The 18,450-nt window shown below is 31.9% G+C and overlaps 1 protein-coding gene across 2 annotated transcripts in view; it reads right to left on the bottom strand.

Annotated features, from left to right (window-relative positions):
* LOC139518984 (transient receptor potential cation channel subfamily M member 5-like) overlaps positions 1–17,811 on the bottom strand; it is a 36,676-nt gene extending 18,865 nt beyond the window's left edge. The window contains exons 1-12 of one of the 2 annotated variants that reach the window (XM_071310694.1): positions 17,501–17,811; positions 16,666–16,889; positions 15,322–15,497; positions 13,307–13,487; positions 11,482–11,650; positions 6,883–7,000; positions 5,566–5,662; positions 3,712–3,777; positions 2,455–2,570; positions 2,045–2,161; positions 1,026–1,085; positions 132–372 (exon numbers count right to left, since the gene is read on the bottom strand). In XM_071310694.1, the coding sequence (XP_071166795.1) occupies positions 132–372; positions 1,026–1,085; positions 2,045–2,161; positions 2,455–2,570; positions 3,712–3,777; positions 5,566–5,662; positions 6,883–7,000; positions 11,482–11,650; positions 13,307–13,487; positions 15,322–15,497; positions 16,666–16,889; positions 17,501–17,517 (1,582 nt within the window). In that variant the 5' untranslated portion in view covers positions 17,518–17,811. The remainder of the gene's footprint in view (positions 1–131; positions 373–1,025; positions 1,086–2,044; positions 2,162–2,454; positions 2,571–3,711; positions 3,778–5,565; positions 5,663–6,882; positions 7,001–11,481; positions 11,651–13,306; positions 13,488–15,321; positions 15,498–16,665; positions 16,890–17,500) is intronic. The other variant, XM_071310695.1, reaches the window with a different exon arrangement.
* Positions 17,812–18,450: the final 639 nt, after the last annotated feature.

Here is an 18,450-nt window from a genome sequence, read left to right as displayed (position 1 = left end):
CTAATAGGTGCTAACGCAATTGAATTTTCTGTCTTTGCAATATGTCTCATATTTCTGTTCAAAGTAGACAGATCATATATGCTCTCATCGACATATTCATAAAAATTTGCCTTTATTCATGATTTGTTTACCTTTAGGATAATGAAGCAGTTTTTGACATATCTTTCGCACGTTCTGTCGTAAATCATGCAATGCTTGACATATTGTTTTATTATTATCGTCTTTATGTCGACTACATTTTTGACATTTTTTGGTTCTGCTACTAGCCGGATTCTGTTTTTTGCATTCTTCATATTTACAGTGCATTTTGCATTTCTTAGAATTTTCATTGCAGGTGCACCATACTCCATTACAGCATTTTGTAGACACTCGCTAAAAAAATCAACATTTCTAAAACAAACAATTGCAGCTCATACTTCGAACCTCATTACTTTATCTTCTATGTGTACATGCCAACCACTCATGATTTATTTAAACTTAAGATTATTTGAGAAATTTACTCTATCAAATATTGTTTTTCATTGTGCCTTGATACTTAAAAATGCATTTCGCATACTATTTTTTATACTTTTTATTATTATTATTAATTTGTTTTCGTCCTGTATATGCTTGCAATACTTGCAACTGAACTCATAGCCATTTCAATCATTCGATCATATTTAAGCGGTAATAAACAGAATCAAAATTAGGTATTCTTGCAGATTTGTGATTTTGGTTCTCATGGTTCTCATTAAAAAAAAGCTATACATTTGGTGACTTTTTTGTTTGATTTTTATAACATACACTTGAGATTATTGAGGACTATCATTTAGCATAAATGTGTAATTGTTTTAAAATCGTAAAGTTATAAAGACAGAAAGATTCCTTTGTTAAGCAAAATTTTAAGGCGGTCATGATTCTTTGCAAATTGTAGGGTATATTTTTCAAAGAAGTACTACACGACACTGAAATTAAAATGCACATATCATAATGAAATGAATAAATATAAATAAATCTGATATGTGGTCCATAAATCGATATCGTACGAAATGTATAGCATGAATCCTCCTGCAGTCTTTTGCATCACATCCGTCACATTTCAAAGTCTGAAATTACATAAAAGAACAGCACAAATTGTTATGATTTTAACATTAATTGCTAATTATTTGACGTCGGTTAATTAACGCATAAGTTACATCAGTTCAAATGCTGTCAATTAAGATTACGCTTTTTTGATTCATGAACTACTGCATTTCATATGGGAGAAACTAATTTCGATTATTTTTACTCATCAGATACAAAATTCCATCAGTCTTAAATATCAAAAGTGTGTTTTCTCTTGTGTTGAGAACTATCGTTCTGCCCTCTTTAAACTTGAATTTCTAAATATAATGATAAAAATGATCATGAAGATTAAATGCAGAAAAGATCAGTTAATATGTGTCATTTTAACATTGCTTGTGGAACAATTACATTGGAGTGTTGATTTTTCTACTAAAACAATGTGGACAATCAAAAATCTACAAAAACAATACTAACTGATATCATTTTTTGTCATCGTATTTCATTTTTATATACTATAGCATTATCAATTTGTGGCCAAATATCATTTGAGTTCTTCTGCATCTCTTTAAAAAACATATGCACTGTCTAGTCAGATGGTGGCAAAAGTGTCATTTTCCCCCACAGTTTCCATTCTCGACAGTAAATTGATTTTAGGAAGGGATACGCAATACGTTCACCCTTTTTAATAAAACGTATATTTATTTTGAGCTTTATTCGCTTGACAAATTACAAATCAAATTCTAAATGAAAAAAAAATAACAACCTGCGAATACATTACCAAATCTTAAGAACAACTGTTGTTATAAAATCGTTTAAAAACAATTTGAAGAAGAGTTCCCTATTCGAATGTTCAACAAATCAGACTGAAATGTATTGTATTGTTCATTTAAATACACTATAATATATTGTCAGAAATCAAACGCAAATATGCCTGTTAATAAGTTGTTTACTATATAATTAATAAAAAATAATAATAATTAAAACAGCGTATTGCACTTACCTCGTCAAACAGTCGGCACATATAATTCCGATCAAACGTTACCCCATGTTGAATAAGTGTGGATACATAATCTACTCTATTGGCAATGATTGCCTCCAACAAGAATAACTCTAATTCCTATTTTAACCCAAAAAAATAAAACATATGCTTTCTTTAATTCATTCCTACCCTTTACTTGCGTGTTGATATGCAATCAAATGTTTTTCCAGATGTGTAAATATATTTCTCGGAAGTTGTTATATTGATAACAAAAAGCACATATAAAGAATCACATTATCAGTTCTTTTTGTTATATTATTTTTATTATTATCACAAATATGAGTTTTGTTCCCTTACAAAAATGCATTTACAACTTATTATTTCATAACAGTAGTTGAGTAATATCATATATATATATATATTATATTTACCTTTTCTTTATTTTCTATTTCACAGCTTTCTAGTATGTACTGGTATGCAATGTAGAAATAAAGTGACAATGAGCCAGGGGCTACATGAAAGTGTTCCATAAGACAACCAGCTGCACCTGTAAGAAAATAGAGCGTGTTCCAATCATATGAGGTAATCATGACATAAGGCTTTTTATATTGTTAAGACATAATCTTTCAATTTTAATTGAGGTGTTGAGCTAGCATGCCAGTAAGTGCTAGAAGTCTGTTGCTATTTATGTATTATTGTCATTTTGTTTATTTTCGTTTGTTTCATAATGTGACATCGGACTACTCTTAGACTGAGTTTTACTGTGCGTATAATTGTGCGTTGTTCATCGGACTACTCTTAGACTGAGTTTTACTGTGCGTATAATTGTGCGTTTGTTTTTTTCTACATTGGCTAGAGGTATAGGGGAAGGTTGAGATCTCTAAAAACATGTGTAACCCCGCCGAAATTTTGCGCCTTTTCCAAGTCAGGAGCTTCTGGCCTTTATTAGTCTTGTATGATTTTCAATTTTAGTTTCTTGTGTGTAATTCGGAGTTTAGTATGACGTCCATTATCACTGAACTAGTATACATATTGTTTTAAGGGCCAGCTGAAGAACGCCTCCGGGTGCGGAAGTTTCTCGCTACAATGAAGACCCATTGGTGGCCTTCGGCTGTTGTCTGCCCTATAGTCGGGTTGTCGTCACTTTGACCTATTCCCCATTTCCAATAGCAATTTTATTAACAATTCAATTTCAACTCATGCCTCATCAAACACTTGTAAATACATGTTGCCTCTAGAATTTCGTGTTTATTCCGGAGACATGCATTCATCGAGCAATAAAATGTTTTAAGTTTTCTAATAACTTAACTATTGACACATATATATATAAAGGCGTGAAGGTTTTAAATCACTGCTTCCTTTTGTGACGTCGTTATTGATAACACATTCATTACATTGTCACTTGCTTATTACGGAATAATACTGTAATATCATTTAGAAGTACCTATATTTCAAGACACAAGGGTCGAACATATATTGAAACATCAAGATAGTATAGCTCATTATGTCGTGTAAATGATTGATTATCAGTTGAACTGGAATCTATTTTCCATAGTAGTTAAATTATAATCCTGATACCTTTGATAACTATTCTATAGTACAAAACCTAATGAAAAATTAAATGATGCAAAAGATAACTTGATAAAATTATTTGTGTAAAGAATAGTCCAATTAAGAAATTGACATACGTTCTATTTCAACGTTGTTCATTACAACTGAAATTTTCTTTTTGTCATTTAAATTCGCAGATGAATCTGAAATGAAAGAAATCATTAAAAATATATAGTCCATTTTTGACTAATCAGGTAAAATCAAGTCCTTATATTAAAGAGCCATGTTATATGTACCAATAAATCAAATCATTATACTATGCAGTAATATATTTGCATTAAGTTTTATAAATTTATGTCTGTCAATGTACTGTTTTACATGCTACAGGACTTTTATAAGTGAATAACACAAGTGATATGCTTTTATTAGTAATTAATATAGCGCAAATCAGATTCCTACTTTTTCTTTCATATGCTAGTATACGCTTATTATCATAATTACTAGATTTTCTGAGGGAGACCATTTTCAGATTGTTCTATATAAACATGATTTACTAGCACTTTTGTTTGGTTCGCACAATGAAATTAAAAATATATATAATCTCTTGTAACGACTAATGTATACACGATCGTAAACTATTTACATGTACGGTACTTGAATATACGTAGTGGGAATAGAATGTATCCTTGATAGAAGAAAGAAAACACTCTATTTTCTACGTATTTAAAATGCGCATTTGCAAGATTATCAATTATAGCCTCTATTTGGTTAAACTGTAAGGACTTGGTTCATTTATCGATCGTAAAGTTTATCTTAATAAATAATTCACAACCACAATTGTTTTGTTAAATGGCGTTTTCAATATTAAATTAGGTAGACTTAGACGTAACACGTTTTCTTCCTATACAGTAGTATTTCCTACTATTAAGAGTGAAAAAAAGAAAATAACGGCGTTGACACTGTCAGGGTTTTGGTATGAAAATTATGGATGGAATTAATTAATAATAGAGTGAAATAAGATAAATCAGTGTTGGTGGAACTATCAAAAGTGTGAAATAAACAGTTTACAGAGCATAAGGTCAATAATATGTAGTTTCGTTTCGTGTGTATTTTAGACTAGATTAATTAAATATCGAGTTAACCTCAGATGACCATATAAGCGATGTAAACATAAATATACTGATGATTAAGCCAACACGTGCATTTGAATTTTTATAGGTCTGTTTAATTTCATTTTTTAGATTAAAAATATATGTTTCTCGTCGTTTTTACATGTAGAAGAAAGATTTTTAGTGGATCGAATCAGTCATCAAATGATTTATCTTTGTTTTACTTCCAATGTTGACATTCCTTTCCTTTGAATAAACAGTACACGTACAAAGCATGCGTTGTCCATCTCTAGTTAAGGAGTTAAATTGAAGTTCACATGAATACGGATTTAACAAGGTCGACTTATCCACTTGCAAGTGAATAAGTCATATTATATTTTAACCTCATTTGACAAAATGGAACCATTTTGGCTGCTAATTATTATTTCACTATTTCACATTTATTATTGATTGAACAAAAACAAACCATACTTTAATTTTTTATGAATCTTTTATCGATTGAGTGGTGTCCCTTTTTTAGTACGACAGTATCCTTATCCGATTTTGTATCGAGTGTATTTAAACAACAGATATCTAATTGCAGTATAAAGAACTTCGGATTCCCTCTAATAATCAAACGGTTCTCTACTGTAACTAGATAATTTATTGGATGGGGTCGATATATTGTTTTAACAATTGAATATACGATATTTTTATCCATAGATATTTGGTTGAATAGAAAGGTTACAACTATTGATTATTTTAAGTTTTAATAATTGATAACAGTTTGTAAATAGTCTTTCAGTCGGTAATACCTATGTACATGGAAAATATTTTCTTTGTAAAACTACGATAATATAGTGACAGAAATTTAAAAAAAAACAACAAATAACACAGACTTACTTCTTATCTCCTTTAATGACCATCCTTTGATTATAGCTTTCACTACAAAATCTTCAAGCTTGTAATTTTTGTTGTTGTTTAAATCAAAAATTGTAATCTACAAATAAACAGAATTTCCATTATAAGTTTCAGTGCATTGTTACATCCACTTCACTTGAACTTTTGAGGTTAGTTGTCTCATTTACAATACTATTACATCTCCTTATATGTATATCATCATAACTAGTACCATAATCAATTGATGTATTACTATTACATTTGAAAATTAATTTATCTTGTGCACATAGTTTGGACGTTTTCTGTTGGAAATTATACTGTAAAGCTAATTGTCTTATTTTTTCATCAATGATACGATTGGATTCAAAGTTTTGTTGACAAATGTAACCTTTCATATAAACTTAATGATCAAGTTTTGCATGTACATAAACTTGAGGGTCAAAACACCAAAAGGACATTCAATCTTTTATGTTAACCAAAAACTGACAAAGCCATGCTAGAGCCGAAGAAGACCAAAAAGACAAACAACAGTATACAAAACACAACATAGAAAAGTGAAGACTTTTACCAACAGCTTTGAGAAATTGTCTGGCGCATTACAACTGAAAAAATATTAATGGCGTTTTCCTTTTCAAAACTCATTAAAGACAAAACACACTCCCAAAAACTCAAAGATGGATGTTAATATTGATTATGATTAACAGAGACTAGTACTAATGAAAACACATACATGAAGTTTTTTACTCGGAAACATCTAAAAGGGATTTAATACATGTATAATATTTTGTTTTGGAATATTTGTATACAACACATACACGTTTCGTTGAACATGAATATATTTGTACGGCTATGAAGCTTTTAGAGTGTCAACTATTAATTTTAAAATATTTACTTAAAGAACATGAAGAAGGTTAAAAATGTTAAATAGAAAAAACATATATGTGTTCATTTAAAAGACAATAATCATATTGCCAATACATATGTATCTGGTCTTCCTTTTTTTAATCAATCAACTTGATTTATTGTAAACTAGCTGCTGAAAGAAAGGAAGGACATACATTATTTCGAAAATTCAATTCTGACGGATTTCTTTCTTTAATTAATTATAAAGATCAATTTAAGTTTAAGCTTTGCAAAGTCAAAAGCATGTTAAGTTATCAAAACAACAAAAAGACAGGGTTACAGTTTTGGTTAAAACACAACCGCGACAAAAGACAAACAGTTTATTTTTACAAAATGCGACATGGAAGGGGAGTTGTCTCATTGGCACTCATACCACATCTTCTTATATCTATAAACAAACTACTTGTATAAACTTACAATATGACTGTGTTTCTGTATGATTTTCAGTCTTCTTTTTAACTTTGTGTACTCTTCGGAACGCATATAAATACCTAATAGCAGAGGAGCGTTTTCTTTCAGTACTTTTTCTTTCTCACTATAAAAAGGGTAGAATATTATTTGTTAATAATAAAAAAAAGAACAAAGACAGGTTATTAACGAAAATAACTAACAGGGCCAGAAATCTTTTGGTTTCAAATGTTATGAAATACGGAAAGAGTATTACAAGTTATGTAATCAAAGACATTATTTATATTTTATCATCGTTTGTGACTCTTCAACAGATGTATATATCAACTGATCTCACACACTTGAAGGTTGTCATAGGTGGAACCGGACGGGGAGATATACAATAAATTGAGTTACTAAGGTTTTGAATAGATTAGTGTTCAAATCTACAGTTTTCTTATCAGGTTTTGTGGAATTTTGTCTGTTGGTCTTTTGACAATCATCCTTATCTGAATCGACTATATAATTTGTATTCTCTATGGTATTACCCTATGGTAGGACACTTACTACTATCTTGTCAGGTTATACATGTGAAGCTGGAATTGTTTACCCTGTCAATCTTTATTGGTCTTGAAATTTACTATAAACATATTGCAACAACAAAAATTCACTATAACCGACCAGTTGTATTTTTTTTAGCCATCTCAAGCAGTTGTAAAGTGGTTTATAAATTATTGAAATCATATGTCATCAGTGATATATATACAATGGATAAGCGTTGATTCTTGAAAAAGAAACCATCAGCCCGAAGGGCGAATGGTTTGTTTTTCATGAATCAACGCTTATCCATTGTATCTATAACTTAAACTATTGTGTTAATGTCTTTTAAAAATTATCGCCTATTCTTAATTAGAAGGTATTGTAAGTGAGTTGAAATAACCATGTAATCGTGTCAAATGATTCATTACAATATATTGAATACCACAATTAAATGGTTAAAACAAAAATACAAATATATTATAACGCAACACGTCTGTCCTTAAAGATCTTCATACTATCAGGCATCTGAACATTGTCTATTTTTACAAAATAAGATAAATATTCGAACTTATTTCTATGAAATTTGAATATGGAAATGGAGAATGTGTCAAAGGGAATACAACCCGACAAAGAACATATATATAGTGCATATAATAAGTATGTTTCCGAAATTTCTAATGCCCGTGTCACACTGTCCCGATTTTTACGCCGATGGCAACACGATTATGGAAATTTTCAAAATCGGGACTGATCGTATCCAGATCGGGCTATTCGTAGTGCCATCTTTAACCATTGAAGAACCATCGGCAACTTTTTCTAGCCTTCAGGGACAACTTTCGGAAGGGTTCTAAATTTTGTAACATGTTAAAAAATCCTCGAAGGTGCGTCCGATGTTGAGGGTTCGTATTGAGTTCGTATCACCATCCTCACCACCGTAATGTCACCGGGAATGCATCTTTGAACATCGTATTGCATTCATGTTTCCATCGTTTCCATCGGGCAGTTTTGACATTACGATGTCTACACGAATGAATCACGAAGCTACCTGAAGGTCTTACGATGGCAACACGACTTCGTGAAAACCTCGTAATCCCGTCGTGTTGCCATCGAATAAAAGTACGAAGGCGACAAGATGAACTACGACGGCAATAAATCCGGTAGCTAAATGTAAGTTAATGTTCGCGCTAAAATACATTTAAAGTGCCATGCGCGATATGCACTGGTCAGTCTAATACGACAGTTAAGAAAGACGTTCACAAAACATGGAGCTCATATCATATGATTCTATGAGAACAAGAAAGGCGACAGCGTTGTTTCTATTAATTTAAATGGAACAAGAAGAGCAGCTATTACAGGCTCAGGATTTACATTTACAAGTGAAATATTATTTTTTGTCAATTTTTCATATCAGGTAACATAATGAAATTCATAAACGCGACTCGTACACCAACACTGCAGGTACACGTATATAGGGAAACCAACTTTTTCTTCATTATTCTGATTTTTTATGTATCGTCTGAGTTGTTGTCACACGAATGTTTACTCCATAACCATTTTGTTTTCTATATGTCATATTTTGCCGCATTTGTTGCTTTCCCCACATCCTTCCTTTTGACTATATTAAAATAATATTCTCCTGGAAAGAGATCTTTTTGAATAAAAGGGATCAACGAACCCACTACCTTACCTTTAAGATAGATCAGTAAACATGGACATAATTATGGGTGATTATTCAGACTAGTGCAAACATTTTACAGTTTAAACAAGGCAATGCCGAGCGTGGCATCCCCTCGTATGTAACATATTGGGGACAAATATGGACAATATATTTGGATATGACACATGCAGAAAATGGTAAATTGAATATGCATATTTGATACATAAACTATTTTTTTAGAAATCAACCAAAACATTCAGTAACTGGAAATACCTTTAAAATTGTCTTTAGAACCAGCAGGTAAAAAAATGAGCAACCAATTTCTCGTGTATTATGCCATTTCAAGGAGAAAAAACAAGTCCATCTGCATGACCTTGACCTTTGGCCTTGAACGTAAAAAATGTCAGATCATTACAAGGAGGAACAATATACCAAATGTGGTTAAAATCTTTTGAAGCATATTGGTTTTAGAGTGTCCACAAGGGTGATATTGCCTTGTATTACAACTGCCACTGTGACCTTGACCTTTTAACTTTAAAGTCAATAGCGCTTCAGATTTTCTTAACGAGTAACACCATACCAAGTTTTGAGCATTTTGGGTCTACAGTGTCCATAACAATGTTATCTACATGCAACTTACATGTAGTAGGCGAGGGGATAAGTAAACTAAATAAGCTGTACACGACGTCTTTTAGACATCGTATGGCCATCGCGCCATCATCGTAATCCATCGTGTAGCCTTCGTAATCCATCGTGTAGCCTTCGTGATCCATCGTGTAGGCTTCGGCTGAGATATGAAGCTTAAATACCCGTCTTCAGTTTACCTTCGTATGTCCATCTTTTGCTATCGTATATAATTTCGGCACCATCGTATAGACTTCGTTATTCATCGTACTTGCTTCGGTAACTTTTTTGGTATTTTAACGAGATCGGGACCAACTTCGTACGAACTTACAATTTTCGCATTCGGGTGTCCATCGTATATAAAAATCGGGACAGTGCGACGCGGGCATAACAAATAGCCTAATTTTAGGCGCATCACGATTTTCTAGCATAGGAATTTACGAATAAACAGATGTAAAATTATGTAGTAAAACAGATGAAATCATATTATATTAATTTATAAAACAAAAATGAACAAATCATAAGAATGTAATCATTTTTGCTTCCAACATGTGGAATAGCCCACAATAATAAAAAGAAAACGACCAAACTCGCTTTTAATACACAAATTATTCAAAATAACATACAAAATAAGAACAAAAACTTGAAAAGTAGAGAATAGCGACAACAAGGAGAATTTAGGGATTCGAACCTAAAAAGTCCGTATGTTACACTCATTTATCTTAACCATGAAACCTCGTGGCTACCAATTCATACTATTCGTTTGCCTATTATGTATAAAGGTAATCGCCCTGTTTGACTGTTGTGCCGATGTATATCATATATTCATTTATATAAATAAAATAGACGTTTAAATCGTAACCAATTGTTAGCCAATAGGTTTCTTCGATATGTTGATGTCAGTAACACGTATCAGAATTCATGGACGGGTTCGAATCCCAGTGACGGAATATACAAATCACAGAAATTAAAGGTAAGTTTTTAAAACAATTTCATTAGTGATCAGAAATCAGTTAATAAGTCAATTCAAACTTAATGAAATTAGGCACACAAAGAAAACAAAAGAAACTATGGTGAGCCCATTTCAGCGACAGATTTAGGAAGTGTTGATTCTAAAAAAAGAATCCACGGTAAATGAATAGGCTGACGTCACCACAATGGTTTAAATTTGTTTATTTAATATTTCAAATTTATGGAATAAAAGCAAACAGCATGTTCACAAATGAAGTGATCAGTGATTTCACAAATATTTTGAACTCTATTTTCATTGCTTACAATGTGTGTAGATCTCCTCTTTCCTCATTGACTTCGGCTTTCTTTACAAAGAACTGATCAGTCGAAAACAAAATTACAGTGCCATTGCAAAAATGAGGAACAACAGAAAGTAAACAAAAGCACTCAAAACGAAACGTAGAACACCAAAGACTTAGCTGCACGAACCCAATAACAATCCGGGAGGATCCAATGTTCTTTTAAATGTGACACTCATCGTATTGCTCTTTCAAGTATACAACGGATGATGAGTCTAATTCTGTAAGTTCCATTCCTGGAAAATAAGTCAGGGTTCTGATAGAAACAAATAGAGCATATTCGTAGTCATCTGCGAACCGGAAACAATTATTTCATAACAGTTACATGTAACTTTCAGCTTTTCCAACATAAGTTAGTTATGGTAAATAATTTTTCCACAGATGGCCCGGAAAGCATTAGCATAACAACTAGCAGTTATTGTATCATACGTAAAGTAAGCTCTATGTAGCATATGTTTAATTGTTAGCAAACATTAAGCTAATAAAACAGAAACTAACAGGGGTCTTGACTCTTCCAAGTAATCAACAATGACGTCTACTGCCTTTCCTGAACCTTTCGTCAATAAAACTGGAACATTTCGTCTTAAAGCTGATTTAATCTGGTGGATAGTACTTATATCGCCTTCAACCGCAATCATCAAAACTGGAACTCTCATGTTAATCAAGGCTGACAGTTGTTGGAACATGAAATAAAACTTTGTTTTATTAAAAATACATTTCAAATCAAACAAACAAAATTCGACTGTGCAGTGTTGATTTATAGCTTTATATTATACCGTTAATAACTTTAAAAACCCTTGTAATTAATGTGAAACTATTTCATGTTCAACATATATACTAAGGGAATGGGTAAAAGACAAAATCTGACAAAACATGCATTATCTCGGTTAAATGGTATTGGATTGAATTGGACACATATATGTTAGACATATAATACTTCAAAGATAAATATCTCATACCATATTATATTGATAGATTTTGAAATTGCATTCGAATTTTTATCAAGGACATTTTTCTTTGAAGCACTTGCGTATTTTATGTTTAAGATTATTTGAACAAAAACAACATTTTGACATAATATTTCTTCATAATTAGTGTATAGTTAGATCGAAAGAGGTCTCAGTACATGGGAAATAATTGGGTATTAAGTGTTGTGTTGATCTAGATTAACTTTTCACTTCTCGAAAAAAAATATGTTATTGACAAGTTGTCAAAACCTGAGTTATAATTACCGAATTGGCAAGTTTACAACTGTTTTATTTCACCTATTCAGTTTTAAATGATATGTTCATTTAATCCTTGATCAAGATGAAAAGATAAAATTTCTTTATATTGACATTAATTTTTTTATTTTGATTTAAAACCTGACAAAGTTTAGCTACATTTTTCGTTTCAAAATTTTGATGAGGGCCTATAATAAGTAATCAATTAACTAACATTTACGATTATATTGATTGAATTAGAAGCGAATTATTTTTTCACATCTAAGAAAGCGATAATGGAAAAACAAAGGATAGCAATCCATTATATCAATATTAAATCAGTACTGGCACAGCAAAAATAAAATGCAGAAAAGCAAAGTAACAGCACATCTGTTTCAAAAGAATTGGAACCGTTAATGTTATAATTGCAATTTGAAACTCATTTATATGTAGATATATTTTTTATTTATCTTTTTCAACTCTTACTTTAAAATGGTAACCGTTGCAATTTAAAGCAATTAATAATGTAAAGATAATCACACCATCCATACATCAACATTTTCCTTAAAATTATTTAAGAAATGCATAACGTCTTCAATCAAGCTATGATACCACTACATGTAGCAGAAAGAAGTAAAGTAACAAAAATACATTTCTCGGAGGAAAACTCTAAATGGAAAGTACATATGCCAATAACAAAATGAAAAAGATCAAACACATCAAACAAATGGATACCTGTAACATTTCTGACTTGGTACAGATATTTTCTTATATAGAAATGATGGATTGAACTTGTGGTAATGGCTGGCTAAACCTTTCACTTGAAACATATTAACAAAGAAAAACGAAAAGGTATTATAGACAAAACACTTTATTAAAAAACGAATGGCAATAATACAAAAATCTATCATAGCAAAGTAACACAATGACGGGATTTATAGGTACCGATTTTTTTACCGTGTTAAGGCTGTATAGCCACTCAAGGTAGTTAATAACCACAACTGGAGGATGTAATAAAATGTGATCGAATATGTTGTTTTTTTTAATTTTTTTTTTATAATTGTTAGTAAAAAGGGAATTGCAGATGTTGTTATATAGAAATTATAATAAATATATAATACCTAGTTCTCCCTCTTGTCCTTTCTCCTTTGATAATAATGGGGTATACTCTTCTGAAAGGGTTTTTAAAAAATGGGACAAGTACCGGTTGAACCATCTGTATTTCCTTTCTTTCTGAACATCTTTGAAGACTGGTCTGATAGAGAGAATCAAATCAGGTTCTTTGACTTTGTTGTTTCCTTCCTTTCAAAGTAAAAAACAGTTTTAAATGATTATTTGCATTGAAGCCTAACATATAAAAGAATGTATACGTTTCAACCAGTGTGTTCTATGGATAGAATGTTTTTAACTGATATTTATTTGTCAACATCCACGGTTTTGCATATTGTTCAAAACTAAAAAAGTCAAATTTCGAATGACACACAAGTTCATTAAGTGGTGATGAGAAGTCTGCAATCATTTGTAATAAATACACACGATAAAGACCAAGAATAGTATTGAATTCATTAAAAGAAAGATTGTTTAACCCTGACTATTACCTTAATAGGTATGATAATAACTGGAATTACTTAGGGGTATAACAAATGCCAATGAGAACAACATTCATTTTAGTACACGTATGCAGATGATGAATAAATTTCAAAATAGAAAGTTCATTGCTCGGAATAAGAACTGATAACTTTCGTCATGATTTACCGAACACTGCGCATTGAAATTATTAATGATTTTTATATGAATATTTCATCTATGCTTTGTTATGCATAATTCTTATTGTCATGCGTCTGACTCATCAGGCAATATGATAAATTACAAACGATTATTTTTATCACTTTCAACTTCTTGTTGACGTCTCGCTGAATTTACTAATCATTTTGAAACTAACAGAAAGATTATGTTCTGCTTTGTAATATTCATCAGCCAATAATCTGGTGGTCGTAAATTGTACTCAGCATACAAATGTGTTGTTTCGTGCAAATTCAGAGGGAATGTCATTATCGTTGCCACAACGTCTAAATGATTAAAAATAAATCAATTGTTGAGGAGGGCAAAGGTTTAAGCTGGGGTCAAACATTCACGATTTTTACTGCCGTCCTTGACAGGACCATTCCCGATTATAATTTGTCAGAAATCTGACCGAGATCCTGTAAATCGTGGATGAAAATTCAAACTTTAAATTAAAATTTGTAAAAAAAATGTTTTAATCACGACAACAATCAGATATTGTTTAGGAAGCGACGATATTCAACTGTTTCCAAGCGAATTTGTCCCGATAATCCCGTTCTCAATCCGATTCTAATCCGATGTGTATCTTTCGCATGGTAAAATTCGACCGAGTCTGTCACGACTGCGTCCCGATTCTACCGAATGTAATCCGACAGAGTTCAGAAAGTGACCACACAGTGAACCGACGCTGACGGAAGTTATCCGTTTGAAAACTGTCGACATGTTTGGCATAATCAGGTACTGTCGGAACGTAATCCTATCATGGTCCGCTATATCGCATTACAAACGGCTTTGTCTGGTCTAAGTCGTATTGCTTTCTGTAATTGTCGGAACTCTGACGTGGGTATCATTGACGAATTTCGTATAAATAACAGGACTGTTCCGCAAAGTCGGTTCGCAATCGACAAGATCTGGCTGCAATCTGGACTCAATCGTCAGAAAAACAGCAATGAAAAATATCTCTAGATCATTCCAATTCCACAGGACACCGTCCAGAAAACACAGAACATTGTTAGGATTTTGATCCGATACAGCAGAATCTGTCATGACATAGTCACGGTTGTAATCCGACTCGACAAATTTGGCTGAGTTTTCCAGAATGTTATGGGACGCACCTAACTGTCGGGGTGCTTCGCCGGACTACCAGGACCATTCCCGACCTGTAAGAATCTGTTACGAACTTAAACTACTGCGTTCAGATAATGATAGGACATTCCAGATAATTGGGGATAATATTCCGAATTTTTAACTTTTAATGTCTTATCGCTGTCTGATCTAAAACGGGAGCAATAATCGGCAGTGTGTGAAGCCGCATTAGATATGTAAAATCATTAGAATTTTATCTTATATATACCTGATCCATTTTTGTCCATGGTTGTATTGCAATTAATGTGTTTCCTTTTATTTTAGCATTTAATGCATTTCGTTGTGTACATGTAGTTGCCAAGTTGGTGTCGGCAGTTTCCCTGAATGCATTATGTATCAGTGCGCTAACACCATCTTTATTACCACGATAAATTACCCAACTCTCTGAAAATCATTTAAAGACATCAATGTATTTATTTATAAATTTAGGAGATAACTGTATTCTAAAGTTCCGAAAGCATCAATTTATTGGTGATTTGATGTCTCAAGTAAAGTTTGCTTGCAACGTGTTATAATGTCACAACATCAACTGACAACATAAGGACTTCGCTGGCCGAGTGGTCTGAGTATTCAATACTGTAATCACTCGCAGGTAAACACTGGATGTTATGAGTTCGAACCCCGGTCGTACAGGTGTACTCGACTCCAATCTGAATTGACGAGGAACGACAGTTTCCTATAGAAGGAAGAGGGTTTCATCTCCAGTAAAAACTGGCCACCACGAAATAGCCTTAATGCGGTGATAAAAACACCAAAACTCAAAATCAAATCAACTGCCTATAAAACGTAAAGTAAATGTATTCTTAGAATACTTTGGTTTTACATTTTGATAAACGATTTATGATAAAAAAAAAAAAAAAAAAAAAAGTACAAGTTCCATACTTTTTGGCCTTTACGGCCCTGTCTTCATTGGAATTGAAACATTGAAACAACAATTACATCGCTTAGATACATTGCGATAGTATCCCTTCTCTGACTTTCATTTACCGCGCTTTACTTGTCTTAATGCAAACGGATTCCTTACCGAAGGACTGTCAATGCATTAACAATGGCAGCCGATCAAAACATATAATTAAAATGAAGATTGATAGAATTGTTATAAACATTTTACTTACAGAGAATGTTCTAATGTTATGTTATAACTTCATAACGATCTATCTGAATAGTTTGAAATATATACAATCTCGTAAGCATTGTATATTCAATAACATTCATTTCAATAGATATAGAAAGATGTGGTATGAGTGCCAATGAGACAACTCTCCATCAAAATAAAAAATTTAAAAAAGTAAACCAATATTGATTTATGCATGACGTGCTTCTCGGTGGTGTATAAAGTTGTAAAATTGTGTCCGCCAATCTTGCATTTTTTTTCAAAAATTCTTGTCATTTCATTCTCGATAGACTGCTTTCGCTGGAAAACTTTTGTTACCCTACACCAATAAAAAAATAAAATAAAACATATTCACAATGGACGAATGTTAAGTTTACCGAAATGAAAATAAGAATATGAGATCTCAAATTAATTTTCTCATAAGATTTTAGTAGTTACTTTTGACTCCTTGAATAGACTGCAATAGTCCAGATGTAAAGGCTGTTGTATTCCATGGTTTGGGAACATAACTCTCCGAGTCACCAATTACTGCCAACACCAGACCTGGTAAGCTATTGTCGTGTCCTTTCGTGGCTACGTATACTGAACGTCTCAGAGTACTGTAAATCTCACTTAAATCGTCTTTTCGTATTTTGGATTGTGTGACCTGTATTTCTTTATACCTAGATATAAATAGCAACACTATTTCAGATTACATTCTGTAGACTGTAATTTTGTTAATATGACAACTGTTGGTAAGATCTATCGCAATAAATTCAATAGGTACAACAATCTAATAATCAAATAAAATACCATTAATGGAACAATTTTTACTCTCCCATATGTGCATTTCTATCATTAAAGTGTCTCTTCAGAGACGCTCAAGTTCAAAGTATGTGACAAATTACAATTTTGACTTCGTCATCAAATACAATATACCAAAAACTGTAAATTATTATATCGAGCAAAAATATATAGTCTTTTGACCTACAGCATATATTGTTTCGGCGTAATTTTTATTTGTAATAATTTTCAACTACTTATTTGATTTGAATTTCATTTACTTTGATTCGATCGCTACTGATAAGTGTAATGTTGACATAAAACACATCTAACGTACTAAATCACAAGTTTAGTATCTTTTAATTTTCCGTTTGTAATTTCTGTTGTGAGAAAAAGATATTTGAACTATAATCCTGGCTATTTTTTTTAAATTGGAAAAAGTTCGTTACAGGATATCTTCTTTGAAGACTTTTTTCTGTTTATTTGTGTGACATAAAAATGCTGCACTTACCTTGTGGTGGGCAACATTTTGTAATTCAATGCATTAGTGAATCTATATTACTTGTATTGGCAATCGCAAGAACAGAAATTAAAAACCGAATGCATAACAGGTAGAGTGTACTATAAATCAACGGTGGTTAAGACGATAAGGACTTCTAGGTATGCACCAACAAATTTAAACCTTTTCTGAAAAAAAGTTTTAACAAACAGAAGTGTTTACCTTTAAAACTACAACATTGTAATTAAAAAACTGCATTTAAAAATATGATTTCAAGTTTATTTATTATCGTTGATCGAGAACTTGTCAGCACTTGTTTAAAATATAATACAAATATAACCCCCTTTTTTTTTTACATTTTTTGAAAAAATGTGGTCTGTTTGAAATTTCTATCTTTAAAAAGATACTTTTTCTAATCAATTGTTTGTCGAACTCAAAATATCATTCACGGAACATAAGCATTATCTATAGACAATTCTTTCATGCATATTCGTATGTCTGTTCATGTGCAGCCGATATTTACATTTGTATTTTTGAAATGGGTCACGTTTCAATATTTTTTGGTATTTTGTAATCCAATAGATAAAGGCAGATGTGGTGTGAGTGCCAATGAGACAACTCTCCATCCAAATAACAATTTAAAAAAGTAAACCATTATAGGTATGGCAATATAAATGATTATTTATATTAAGAAAAGTAATATTTTCTTTAAATTTTATGTTTGGTAAACGTCAATAACATAGGTATCAAATAAAACAAACAACTAGATATGAATATGAATATCCATTGAATACCTGTCCAATACCATACGCAACAAAACAGCGCATTATTTACAATTTTACTTTTCAATTGCAAACTCACACTGCGAACTCCTACATATAGCATCTCCTCAATCATCATTGTGCAGTACTCGCCCTGAAACAACGGTCTGATTTGACCTTTTTCGCTTGATGTCTTTACGC

The sequence above is a fragment of the Mytilus edulis genome, chromosome 4 (assembly GCF_963676685.1).
Source record: "Mytilus edulis chromosome 4, xbMytEdul2.2, whole genome shotgun sequence".
In the NCBI taxonomy this organism is placed as follows: Eukaryota; Metazoa; Mollusca; class Bivalvia; order Mytilida; family Mytilidae; genus Mytilus; species Mytilus edulis.
This window is presented reverse-complemented; position numbering and strand designations above follow the sequence as displayed.